This window comes from Catharus ustulatus, chromosome 14, assembly GCF_009819885.2.
Source record: "Catharus ustulatus isolate bCatUst1 chromosome 14, bCatUst1.pri.v2, whole genome shotgun sequence".
Classification (NCBI taxonomy): domain Eukaryota; kingdom Metazoa; phylum Chordata; class Aves; order Passeriformes; family Turdidae; genus Catharus; species Catharus ustulatus.
In genome coordinates this window covers 14,285,789-14,299,829 of record NC_046234.1, presented here as the reverse complement: position 1 = coordinate 14,299,829, position 14,041 = coordinate 14,285,789, and the positions used below count along the sequence as shown (strand labels likewise).

The window sequence follows — 14,041 nt, the reverse complement described above, 5'->3', positions numbered from 1 at the left end:
CAGTGATGCTGATATTGGCCTGGAGGAGTGATTGTGCTACAAGTTTCCACTTGTCTGCAATTTCACATGAAGCTTCAGGGATCAATCCCAACTCGAGCATGACTGAATGTACTGTGATACATAAACACCTTTGAAATGTTTTTGTCACGATGTTTTTTCAAGTGATAGTCCTTGAAATCACTACTGTCTCTTTTTGATTGAAGTGTTTTGCTTCGTGTTACTTCTGCTCATGATTTTGCTGATATTCATAACCAAAACTGTGGTGTTGGCTGAGAGCTGTGTGATTACTGCAGAAATGGACTGAACAAGTACCTTGCTGGAAAGTTGTGGAGAAAAATGCCTTCCAGATAGTTCTTCCTAAATTCAGTTTTCTTGACCTGTATTACAGGTTCTTGGAATTTAAGAGGCTTCTGCAGTTTCCTGGCAAAAGCCCCAGGAGTTTATTTCTTGCACGACTCCTCAGTTTGTTAAGTGCATCTGCTTGAGGGTAAAACAGAGCCTTTCTCTGAGTCCATCTAGTAATTTTCAGGTTTTACAGACAAAAGAGAAGGAAGGAGGAAGGGATATGAAAAGGGACATACATCTTGAGCAGCACATTGCTTAAGGTTGAAATGCATGTTTAGAACATGGATGCTTTGGACTGGCTCTGGAGTAAAGGCTTAGCTAGATATCCAAAATGGAAGTATTATTTCTTTATTCCTCCTTCTCTATTTTTTTGTTATCCTGCTCTGCTGCAGTTGCTTGTTACTACATGTCCAGAAATGGAACTTATGTTCCATATTTCCTTCTGTAAAAGCAAACAGTGCCAACGCAGAAGGAAAGGAACTTTGTTATGAGGGATTTTTCATGGAAGCCCTTCTCCTTTCAAGTATTTCTAAAAATACTTCTTTTACCCAGCAGTTAATTAGGCTTATTTATGAAACTGAGTGAAAGGGATTTGTTTCTCTATTACTGCACTTAGCTGAGTATGAAATTACTTAAATTAATTAAGATACTGTATTTTGTATTGCAAACAGGCATAACAGTTTAAATAGGGATGTGTGGTGCTGGCACATTCTGTACCATCTGTAACTTTTTTTCCTCCTTGGAGGAAGTGCACTTGGTAAAATCATGTGCTGCTGCTACTACAGTACCTTGATCAGCTGTAGTGACTGCCCTGTGTCTCTGTCATTACCCCACCTAGAGAATCTGGGGTTTTTTCAGTCAATTAACTAAAAAAAAAAAACCACCAAGAAATAACTTGGATAGACTGCAGCAGTTGTTTTGGGCAAAAAGGCTTTTCGGGGACTTGTCTAAAGAGGGTTGAAAAATAAAAAGCTAGAAACAAATAATCCAATGGCTCTCAGTTTTATTAAATAAGCAAAAATTTTTATATATATAAACTATACCATATTTCATATTATTAAATAATTGTGCAAAACATTTACATAGCGCAGGAGGGGAACAGGTGATAGCCTACACTTCTTTTAGATTCTTGCAATTCTTTTAATACATTTACAAACTTTAAATACAGCCCAAAATCAGCAATATTGTATAATGACTCTTCAAAGGCTAACCAAACACTGGCAGAAGAATAACTTAGGTGATGGTGCAATTGTATTTTTCCAGTTGAAATATTGCAGGAAATACACTTAATGAAGGCTCTGTCACACAAACTAGCAGTAGGTACAGCAGAGGAGTGTGAAAGCTGAATGCTCACATAGAGGTAACTGTGACAGATCTAAAGGTCTGACTCTTATGAGGCCTGGAGTACAAATGCTTCAGGTAAACTTTTGGCAAGTCAAGATCAAGTAATATTTCAGTTTTGTAACAGAGTTTCACAGAAATGATGCGTGTTCCTTCCCCTTAGTGTGGAGTTTTAAAAATCAAATGTTCCTGTTTGCAGGTTGATACAGATCAGGTCTGCATACATGTCACCAAGGATTTTTAACTTTATTATTTGAACAAAATGCCAAAATGCATAAGTTGAGACAAACTGGCATTAGAAGTACATAGGGGGGAAACTCACCTACTTAGATGGTTTTGGTTTTGTTTGGTTTAATTCAATGAAGCTCCTACTTGTTCTAAGCAACCATACTCCACACCTATTTTTAACTTTACAGCTAAAGCATTTTTACAAAAGCTAAACAGACTCATGCTAGTAAATAAATTACATGCTGCAGCAACTCGAGCAGTGCCCACTTACCACTACAGAGATTTAAGAATACCACATACTGGTTTAACATCCATTTTCACTCATTTTGTCATTAAGACTTACATTATATTTGGGTCAACCAAAGAAACCCAAAGAGATTTATAAAATTTTACAACAATTAAACAGTAATGTTTAATTCTACAAATGAATAAAGCCAACTACTGCAGCTCAATATGACAACAACAGGACTAACAGCAGTGAAATCATGTACAATTTACTATATTACTGATGTGTAATTCTTACAAAAAAACATGAAATAATTTAGACTGACATCCCATAAAGCATTTGGTTTTTGATTTATGAATTTAAAGTTACACACTTTTAAGTGACAAGTTATGTGAAAGTAATACAGTTGAAGATGAAAGATAAGTAAATCAGAACTCCCAGAGAATGCTCTGGCCCCAGTAAAGCACTAAAATCTACTGCTCAACTCTTACTAACTGCAGTAGTCCATGATTTTACCTCCACACTTTTTTCCCCCTCATCTAGAATTGTTTTTTCATGGATTTTATTAAAATATAGTTTCTAGAACTGTTCTTTTACAGTTTTAAAAACATTTAAATACCATGCTCTAAAAAAGAGCACTTATAAAAAGTCTTATATTTACAATATAGACAGTTATGATCAGGTGTTAATAAGATCAACTCTTCCATGTAAGAAGAAATCCAAGCTTATGCGCTAAAGATTAATGAATGTGTCAGTGTTTGGAGCTGTCTTGTAAACATATCTGAAAACAGGTGTGGATGACCAAATTATCACTTAAAGTAGTTGATCAGGAAAGACTACATCACATAGAAAAGTTTCATTACCTCGAAGGAGGACTAAACAAGCACAAAATTTGCAGGTTATTTCCACAAGGCCACCCTGCTGATTCTGTAACTATGCACGAGAGATGCCAATAACTTCTCAGAATAAGACAATTTGGCCTTGAAGTGCCTTAGGGAAATAGTATGCTGGGTTTGTATTCTCACAGCATTCCCATTGTTTAAAAAGGAATTCTTCCATCAGTAAAACAAAGGTTAGTGAAAATTAAAATGACTGGACAAATCCAACAAAAATGGATATCTCCATAAGCCACCCAGCACTTCATACAGAAATCTCTGTTGAGTTTTCCACATTAGAAAACATCAAAACCACCTACTAACCCTCTCTTAAAATAGCTTATCTTTATAAATGGAGAAAAATGGAACAAACATTTTTCTGTGTACAAATATTTAATTCCATGCAAGATGGAAAACATGAGTGCACAATAAACTTCATCTCATACCTAAATAATTTATAAATTAATTGGTTAGAATAAAATAGGGTTTATAGCAATTACTGTTACATTTTAAACACATGCAGATGAGTTAACAGCAACATTTTTACATAAAGTTTAGTGCAAGAATGTATCTGCTTAATAAATAGACTGAAGATACCTATGTAATGCTTTGAGGTGTACACACAGTATTTGTGCACATAATAACCTGGTTCTGAAAAGTTGTCCCTGTTTGTCTATAAACTACAAGTGCCCATTTTAAATAAAAAAAATCCATAATTACTCATGGGCTACTTCCCTGTGACACATGGTGTCACAAACATTGTGGTGAAAATGTAATACTGAAGTTAATCTAGAGATTATTCTTTTTTTTATACACAGTTTTTATACAATCAAGAAAAAGAGATACAATTTGTATCAACAAACAAAAGGTCATTTCTGGTTATTTGAGGCATTGCTCTCAGCTGCTTATACCATGCAAGAGAAGAGAATAAGAATTAATTGCAAATTAAAAATATGAAATGTTTTTGAAAACTGGTCAAGAGTTAAATCTGTTTTCCCCCAGCTATTATAAGTGTCTGAATTATCTTCCCCACTAACAGAGTGAATAACTAACTAATTAAAACTTATTTTTTAACACCAAGTGTAAGTACAGAATCATCTTCAAGTTACTTCAATTCAAATACATAATGACATAGTCATTATATACGTCACCTGTACCAACACAAGAAAATTTATCCTGTGTGAAATGATACAGTTATCAAATGTCAGTAAATTAACTGTAGTTGCACCCATAATTGTGGTTTCTTGTTGGTTCACTTGGTGGGTTTTTTAATATGACAGGAACCTATTTTGCACATGATAAAGAGCCCACAAGATATTTTGAATCAAACCAACCACTACAGTAACACAAGTGGAGGAAATGATAAACTTTGTTTCTCAGACAAACAGATAACTAGAAAGCAGCATGCAAGCCATTATCAAAACACCAGAAACAACCCTGACTGCAGCCTCACGTTCTGTGTGTTTCACAGTAAGAAACATTTAGGCAGTGTCACACCTTCTCATGAAGAAACAAAAGGCCATAAACCAGGCCTTCTCAACTTTCATGAAAAAAACTACAGTAGAAGTCAACAAGTCCTAGCTCGAGACATGTCGAGTTAGTCATGGTTCAAAATGTTGAAATATACAGTGGATTCAAAAAAGGGCGTACAGTCAGTGCAGCTTAAAAAAACCAATAAACGCCTCTTTTGGAGACATTTAGCTACAAAGGTTCCCACCCTGAGCAAGATACCAGTTGCGCAAACAATGCCACACAAAATTATCTCACCTGTTGAAACAGGAACTCTAAAAGCCTTCATGAGGCAAATGCACACCTTTGCGTGGATCTGAAGAGCAAAAACCAGGACAGCTTTGCCACAAACCCAAACTGGAGCATCTCTTTTCAAGAAGCAGCCTTCCCTCTCCACCCTGTTTGATCTTGTACAGCCACCTTGAGTGTCAGGCTCACTCAAACACCACCCCTGCTCCCAGAGGAAGGGCTGCACTTAGTGATGCACTTCCATGTTAACATCTAGTTTTTGCTGCTTCAAGTTAAGTAATCCAGTTTACATAATACTGACAATTTATTTTCAGCTTGTCTAGTCATTTGGGCCAGCAGCTGCTTACTGCACGTTTGAGAGGAGATTCTGGAGAGAAGCTACAGTTAAAGTTTCAGTTTACTGAATGGCACTCATGCCTTTACATTCCTTAATATTTTGGTCCTAATTTAATAAAGTATTTGGCTTCTGTTGGATTGAGCCAACATATTGAACAATGTAATAGTTATTCAAACTTTTGAGGGACAGTTCTGATGTTTAAGTGCCAACAATCATGTTGACATTGAAAAACTGAAATCAGTTTTTTCTTTTATAAACAATTTTAATTTTTAGCAAATTTACTTTTTCTTCAGTACTTAAGATGCCAGTAGGCAGTGTCAAATGACAAAGCTGAAACCCTAGAAGTCATCTGGGTGTGTATAGAGCTTACTTTTAGAGCCGATTAGGTATTTATAAGCAAATTGTAAGTGTACACTAATACATGCAATATAATTGCTAACACTAATTTTGTAGTAACAGCTTTGAGACACTGATTGTGACATTATAGTTCTTAGTGAGCTATCCATGCAGCAAGGTATGCATTTCCTATAAAATACTATTAAAAATCCCTATATTTAAAATCTTAAAATTTGCAATACAATCAACTTTTATATAGTGCCTCAGCATATATATGATTGCTACTGTGTACAGAATTTTAAACTATCTTAGTAGAAAATATTTACAATAGATTGGCCTCCTCCTTCATGTAAGTTTTCCTCTGGGTCCTATGTGCTGTACAGGTTCATTCATCCAAAAGAGGCTGTACTGCTCTAACGCCCTGTTCTTAATTTGGCAACAATCATAGCTGCCAGCTGTTGTGCATCTGTCATGTGGGGATTCTTTTCCATCACAGAAAGGACAACACTTGGAGGGAAAATATTGCAGAGGTTCTTGTATGTTTGATACTGATGTTCTGGGATGATATGAGGTTCCCTTGGCTCACCACATATCCCAATCCAGGGATTTCTCCAGAGCTGCTCCATCTTCTCAGGCATGCTTCTTACCATGACAGGTTCGTAACAAGGCTGCATGAGGTTGTTACTCAGCGGGTACGAGTGGTAAGTGTAAGAGTCTGATGCACAGGGTAATGGATCCCAGCTGGCGTGCTGCTCTCGGCACAGAGGTGGGCGTCTCTGCCTCGTAGGGTTACTTTCATAAAGCCGTGAGTCAGAAATGCTGTCCATTCTTGTCATCACCAAGGCACGGCTTGGTTGTGCAGTCGATGGATGAACATTTTGAGGCACAGGGTATTCTCCTGGACAACTGGACCGTGCTCCAACAACTGGATGCTGGGCATGTAGGCCTAAGTGGGAAACTGACTGTTTGCGAAGGGATTGCTTAGGCTCTTCAGTTCCGTAACTCTGACCTCTATTTAAGGCTTCATGGTAACCATGAGGGAAAGGCTGAAGACGATTTTTCGATGGCAGTCTGTGGCTCTTCACATTGTCTTCTGGACTGGCATCTGCTACACCCAGATACAAGTCATTGTAAGAGGAATAAGAATCATTACTTGTATGGCTTAAGCAATTGTCAGGACAGGGGCTTGAGTTTCTAGAATACATCCCCTGGTCCATATCAGCCCCGTAATAATCTGAGTTACGGATACTACTTATGCTTAAGTTGGAGAAATCACTGAGTAAGGAGTAATAGCCATGGTCCCCCAGTGACTCGTATTTGGGATACTGGTCAATATAGCTAACCGAGGTGCCATGGCTATTGGTGACTAGTATAGGAGGATATTGCACACTGGACATATGTTCCAGTGAGGATTTCTGATGTACGAACTGTGAGGAACCTGGCACCGGACTGCTTGCAGAACGAGTATTTAATGCACCAGCTGCATGGCTTTTTGGTGGAGGGAGCGTTGGAACACTTAATGCAGAAACCAGAGACGGGACTGAGCTGGCCTCGGACTTCCGGGCTGCTGATAACTTTTCCTCAGGCTCCACAGCTACTGACCTAATGCTTGGATCTGACTGGCGTTTTGGGGCAATGCGTTTCACTTCAGAACTGATTTCTCCTTTGGAGCTGGATGGCCCTGTGCCACATTTAGCCAAGGCTCCCTCACTCATAGTTTTCACAGCAGATAATTTGGCACTTATTCGAAGCTCATCCGCTACTGACCTTTGAGGCTGGTTTGCACGTTCTGGGTGGTAATATTTACATTTGTGCCCATAGGTGCACTTTTTACCTGGAAGAAAAGGGTTTACAGGTTAAATACATTAAAAACTCATTAATACCACCTTTTCTTTACATCTCTCACCACTTTTCAATAGTAGTATTTCTATATTAAACCCCTAAGGAATAATGATCTATTTGATATATAGAGGCAGACTCTGCTGCCTGTATCCATGCCTATCTGCATCAAAGGCAAGACATACCATTTTTCTTCCTGCTGGCTCATGATTTCAATAATGACAACATACATACAGTACTCTTTAAAACAAATCAGCTTTAACACAGTTTCATTAATTACGAATCTCCTCCCTTGAATACAAACCAGAATAAAATAGCAAAAAGCTGTATTATCCACAAGGTCTATCTGGTAATCCTTCATTTTTTGCTACACTGTTTATATAAATATGTGTGTGAAGGGTATGAAAGTGGACATTGTGCTTGGATGGTAACATGAAAAGTAGTACATTTTTGTTGTTCTGGTAATGACAAGATGTTAATGAATTGCTTGCTTCACCTACCTTTAAAGGCAACAAATGGATCTGACTTGGGCACTTACCATAAGGACACGGTTGTTTCTTATGCTCAGGAATAACTGGCCTTTTTCTTAAGAAATTTTCAAGGCTTGGACCATGGCGTCCTAAAGGATCATCTGGAGGCATAAATCTAAGGGAAAAGAAATGAAACAGGATCAGTTTTCTCCTGAGAATGCTGAATTAGCAAATTCATTTACTTTTGAAGGAAAATCTCATACTTGTCATTCACAAAAGAATACATTAGCAGCCGCTCCTCTATGAACTTCTTCCATTCTGGTTTTTCATTTTGAAGATCACGATAGTTATCATTTGACACAATGATGCCATCTGAGTCGAAAGCGAGTTTGACAATGAATCGATCATCATAGCAAACTACTCTTCTTCCCTGAACTCTTCGAGACGGGGTGAAAACAAGAATTTTTTCTTTCTCCAATTTACGTAAGATTTCTTGATCTGTAAAAGAATTTCAGTTGAGCAGCTTTTTTAAAAGTTTCAAAAGAAAGAAATGCAACTTTTGTATTATGAAAATTCTTGCCTTTTTTGTCTGACAAAGTATCTTGCAATTACATTCATATACAGTCCTAATTATGATTTAAAAAACACCTAGATGTGGATTGTATTGCTGAGGTTTCAAAGCACTGAGTAAATATTCAATATTTGAACTTCATAACCACTCTGTAGCCAAGTACCTTTACTCAGTCTTTCTGAATATGTCAGGAACTCAGGTGTTACTGTATTACAATAACCTTGTTAGCCTAGAGTAAAATGCAAGGACTTTCTATGGGTCAAAACACATGCTGCCTTTTCAATGTTCAAGAAAACCCTACTAACTGAGTCCCTGGCATGTTGCTACTTATTTTATGCTCACCCAGCAAATAAGACTCAGTTCCTGTATACTCAACAATTTTTGGGAATGGGGAAATTTCAACTACTGCTTCTCAAAAGTGTTTAAACCATCCAATAATGTTAAAAATCCACATCATTGTTTACACATGCAGATATTTAAATGCTTGTTTCCTCACCAGTGAAACTGTTGTGTTATCAAACAGTTGAGTGCAACATCATCATCACCACATCCACAGCCCAGTACTGCGACCCATCAGAAACAAAACAATATTTCTTTTCTTTTTAACCAAGGGATTGAAGAAAATCTTGATGTTACCTGTAATTGGTGCATCAGGTCGAGACTGTTCTTTTCTCCATGCAGGTACAAACACAGTGATATCTTTATGTCCTTTTTCCAGAAACCAATCAACAGCTAGTTGAATTCCCCGGCAGGAAAATCCTTCTTTGTTCCCATGGCTGAAGAACATGCAAGTTTTAAAAACAGCAAGGACAGAAGTTACATTTGGTTTTGGTTTTTGTTGTGGTGGTTTGGCTGTATTTTTGTTCTAAAGCTGCCATGGTCAAAGGACATAACAAAAACAAATTCTGTAAAGTTTTATTAGGCCTCCTTACATAATTGGAAAAAGAGAAGTGTACAGAGCTATTCAGCCATCAGGTTACAGCAACCCTGCTACTTAAAAGGTCTATAAATGGTGAAATTTTACTATCCCCAGAGCAAAAGCAAGTAAACATGAAGTTTTTAATTTTTTTTTTTTTTATTAGCTGACCTAATGAAAAATATCACTTTCCCCAACAAACTGAGCTCACCTTAAGTAGCACCATAAAACACTATAAAAAAACCTCAGGAATGAACAGTGCTGACTGCCATGGATGATAAGTGCTTTTAAACATCTATATTAATAACATCTTTTCCTCTAAATGTTCTGCATCTTTATTAGAACTTTTAATAGGAAAGAAATAATTGTGTCAAAGTTTAAGTCCCATCCCCATCAAAAATTTGTTTTCTGAAACACAATGGAGTCTCCAAAACAGCACACAATTCAAATAAAATAATTTAATTTTTCAAAAGGCCTAAGAAGGCCTTTACAAATCATTGGTTAGCTGAACTCTGTACTCTACAGACATGTTCAAAAGTGGCATGGGACAAGCATCTCTTGGGTCAGTGTTGACCTAAGCAGCCAAGTGTACATAGAATATCCTGAGTGAGAAGGGACACAATGAGGTCTGACCGTGTTCTCCTCCAGGCTGAACAAACCAAGAGACCTCAGCCACTCCTCATAAGGCTTCCCCTCCAGACCTCTCCCCTTCCTTGTGGCCCTCCTTTAGATGCCCTCAAGTATATTTGAGGTGGGGCAAGCAGCATAGCCATGCAGGTCAGCAGGTTAACTCATGCATTATCCCTATTCTGACACAGATAAATTGTTTTGAACACTGAGCAGGCTCAGTCATCAAGAGCTCAAATACCATGAATTCACTGCATTTCACTGCCATACACTGCATGTCATTTTAGAAAGAACCAAATTTTCCTACCCTACTTGGTTACTTTCCTTTAATGTCCAGAAACAATTTCCAGTATTGTTCAAGGACTTCAAAATACTAAACCCATCCACACAAAAGCACATTACAAATAGATTGCTTGAACAAAAGATTCGAGGTGAGAACTTGGATTTAAAACAAGGGCAGGGGGACTGGAATATGGATTCCATGTAAAGGAGTAACAGCATAAATAAAAGCCTAGACTAAAGAGTCCATAAAATAGATGTATTTCAGTGTAATAGTATACACGACCTAAAACTACTTTGCCATCAATATTGTTTATTTTTCTTAAATATTTTAGTGATTTATTATTTTCAAATATTGTGACAGGGAGACCCACCTCATAGCGACATTGCTTCCATCAATGACAATTGGCCTCAAGTTATCACTGTTATCCACCACTTCATCTTCCAGTGACAATTCAGGGCTTGCTATTTCCTTTGGGCAAGGGCCTCTTGGCACCAGAGTACCAGTGGTACTGCTGGCAGTGCTTTGTCCCTCTGATTCACTTTTGTTGCCAAGTCTCACAAGCTCTGCTAGAACATCATTGATGAGCGCATCTGCTCCCAACTTATTCAGTACAGCCTGGATCTGATCTCCTGCATACCCAAGCTTTAAAGCAAAATCCATTTTAGCTTGGTATTCCTTGTCCAGATTTGTTTTGCATTCATCTAGCTTCAAGTCTTGTGTGATACTGCTCTGTGAAAAACTTGGGCGATCCAGACATGGGGACCGGCAGAGCGGCCGATGCGGTTTGGTGGAAACCTCCTTCTCTCTCCACTGGGTACTGCTTCTTAAGTATGGTTGCTCAGGCTCACTTTCTGAGCTCGTCCATTCCTCAGATTCAGCACTGCATTCCCCCGCGTCTTGCTCCACATTTCTGTCTTCTCTGGAGTGCCTCTTCTCCATTTTTAGCTTCCCTACCATAGACCAGGCCGTCATCACGTTCAGCTTCCAGCCAGAGCGCTCAGTTCTCTTTCATTTCCAAAGCCACCTGGAATTCGTGCTCAATTGCATCATGTTGGCCAATTAAAAGTTTACACAAGGCTGGAGCTAATTTGCCTTGCTTACTATATTCTGTCATAAGCAACACCAACATGAAGTTCCTTAAAAAAAAAAAAAAAGAAAAAAAAAATTAAAAATTAGGTTTTGATCAATTCTGCAAAATATTCAACTACAATGATTTTGTTTACAAGTCAGTAGATGTTCCCAGTCATTCACATTTCTATGTAAACTGATTACAATAAGTGTCTGTAATCACAAGTAAAACTCTTTTTATCAGTTACTCTACCTACAAAAAAAGGACAATTCCCACACAATAAACGTAGCACTGGAAAAAATTATCTCAGTAATATTTAAAGATAATAAAATAGAAAAAGGTGAGCCACATTTCCACTAGAAACCTGTCTTCTACTGCAAGAACAGCCTGTCTATAGTAGGAACAACTGTGCACTGTTCCACTATGCATAAAATTTGGCACAAACCATTTCAGCCTCTTTCAGTAAGTAACCAACAAGTTTACCTAGCAAAAGCATCTTCTGGAAAACAAAACAGGCATTTAACAAAATAATATAATCCACAAAAGGAAATTAAAAGCATCACCAGTGTGCATATAAGTGAAAGCTTATTCAAGTTTTCATATCCTTTTGGTTTTAGGTAATAAGATGAAGAAAATCACACCACCTTATATACCACTCACAGACTCATAGAATGGGTTCTTCACTATTTGTCAGAGGTTATCCCTAATCCCTTGGGAATAATTTACTGGTGTTTCCTGGCTCCTCTCTGACACTCAGAAGCACCTCCCTTCCCCTAATGAATCTAGCTCAAAGCTTTGCTAGTAGGTCTTAGAAAGGTTTCTTTCTTGACCATTTCCCTGCATTAAATGGTGGGTTTCTGTTGCCTATGGGAATATTTCAGAGAACAACAGGTCTAGAAGAGTGATAAAATTTGATAAGCAAAACCATTAAAATGCCAAAGGATCTCTGAGATAGGTCCATATTGGCCTAACAACAATCAAACCCCCTAAAATTTTCTCAAAGTGAAACTAAGATTATTAAGCTGCAAAACCTTTATACAGTAATATATATTTGCCATAAACAGGCAAAACAGTAACATTCTACCAGACTGCACTCCAATTTATGTAAACAAAATGTATACACATGCAGAGACAGCTGCTCAAAAGCCTAATTTCCTTAGGAAAACGCTAATCACTTTAAAAAACCCTGAAACTTGAAGTTTTGAATCAATCAACATTATTTTTTAATAAAAAAGAACCATACCTTTTCCTATTTTCATATATCCATATTATATTTCTATTTCATTAGCCTGGAGAGAAGGAGGGTCAGGGGACACCTTATCACTCTCTACAGATGCCTGAAATGAGGCTGTAGCCAGGTGGGGTCAGCCTTTCCTCCCAGGAGGAAATGGCCTCAAGTTGTGCCAGGGGAGGTTTAGGTTGGACATCAGGAAGAATTTCTTCACAGAAAGGGTTGTCAAGCATTGGGTTTGACTGTCCAGGGAGGCAGTGGAGGCACCATTCATGGAGGTGTTCAAAAAACAAGCAGACATGGTGCTCAGTGCTCTGGTCTGTTTGACAAGGTGGGGACTGGGCAAAGGTTGGACTCGATCCTGGAGGTTTTTTCCAACCTAAAGGATTCTGTGATAGGCCTCAGAGAAAGTCTGAGTGCTTTATGCCATATGAAATAAAAACAGTTTAGTGCATTTGAATGGAAAATCCAATCTTGACTAGTTAGGTTTAATTTAGACTTTAAAAACTGCTATTCTTTCATGTTATTTATTCAAAGAGTATCCCTCTAAATACTCAGTATTATTTTTACAGTACTCTCTATTTTCATTCCAAGTGATTTTTCTCTCATATAGCACTAAATTTACAACCTAAGTACTTGCCAACATAGATGTATTAATAGTTTAACCTGGAATGGATTTTAATTAGGTCTCATGTATAACCTTGTACTTTGACAAAACTTTAAAAAAATAAAAAAGGATATATAAAAATTATTATAAAAGAAGGTTAAAAAACAGGTTGTCAGTACACTGCACCCACAGCTTACCAAATATTGAAGGAACAATTGAAGAAATGAAGGAAAGCTTTACAATGCATGTGGTAAGACTAATTTTTTTCTAATTATTTAGACTGTACTGCTTTGTCACTGGACAAAGATCAGCTTGATTGTGTTCATCCAAGTTTAAAGAGCTCCATTCTTCTTTCTCAGTTGTCATCTCTCTAAGCACAATGTCACAAGAATGTTTTTGGCTTTTGTTAAACTTATCATCTTGGTTCTGAAGATGAGTTTTTATCACACACTGTATCAGTTTATTACAAACATTCCAGGCAAGATACATTTTTATTACTGTGTGTAGATAAAAATCTGCATTTCTGCTACTTGAACTTCTCAAGGTAATTTGTTACAAGTCTTTCTCTACAATGTTTTCTAAATAGGTGAATGAACCATGACTGAGAAGACAATCAAATTATATTCTAGCATCACAATAAATGAGAGATAAGGTTCAAACAGCAAAAGCTTGATACACACAAAAAATTATATTTCAGTTCTTAAATATAAAATTAAATATTACATTAATATTACACAAGTATTTCTCAAGTATCATGTTGTGCTCAAACATTGTCATTTTAGCTTTATTTGAAAAAATATTTAATGGAGTGCAAAATGCAAAACTACAACGTAAGGAATTCAACATCTGAAATAATGTACCCTTGTTATTGAATTCAAACATATCTTTGTTTGTAGTAACTGTACAGAGCACACGTTTCATGCAGTGCCCTTAAATCTTCAAATCTTCAAATCAAATCTTTGGTTAAAGCTATGTGTATTCA

The 14,041-nt window shown here is 37.2% G+C and overlaps 1 protein-coding gene across 3 annotated transcripts in view; it reads right to left on the bottom strand.

Annotated features, from left to right (window-relative positions):
- Positions 1–744: 744 nt before the first annotated feature.
- The window catches only part of ZC3H12B (zinc finger CCCH-type containing 12B), a 24,861-nt gene continuing 11,564 nt past the window's right edge, over positions 745–14,041 (bottom strand). For all 3 annotated transcript variants that reach the window (XM_033072683.1, XM_033072685.1, XM_033072684.1), the window contains exons 2-6: positions 10,523–11,288; positions 8,963–9,102; positions 8,019–8,253; positions 7,824–7,930; positions 745–7,280 (exon numbers count right to left, since the gene is read on the bottom strand). In XM_033072683.1, the coding sequence (XP_032928574.1) occupies positions 5,860–7,280; positions 7,824–7,930; positions 8,019–8,253; positions 8,963–9,102; positions 10,523–11,124 (2,505 nt within the window). In that variant the 5' untranslated portion in view covers positions 11,125–11,288 and the 3' untranslated portion in view covers positions 745–5,859. The remainder of the gene's footprint in view (positions 7,281–7,823; positions 7,931–8,018; positions 8,254–8,962; positions 9,103–10,522; positions 11,289–14,041) is intronic.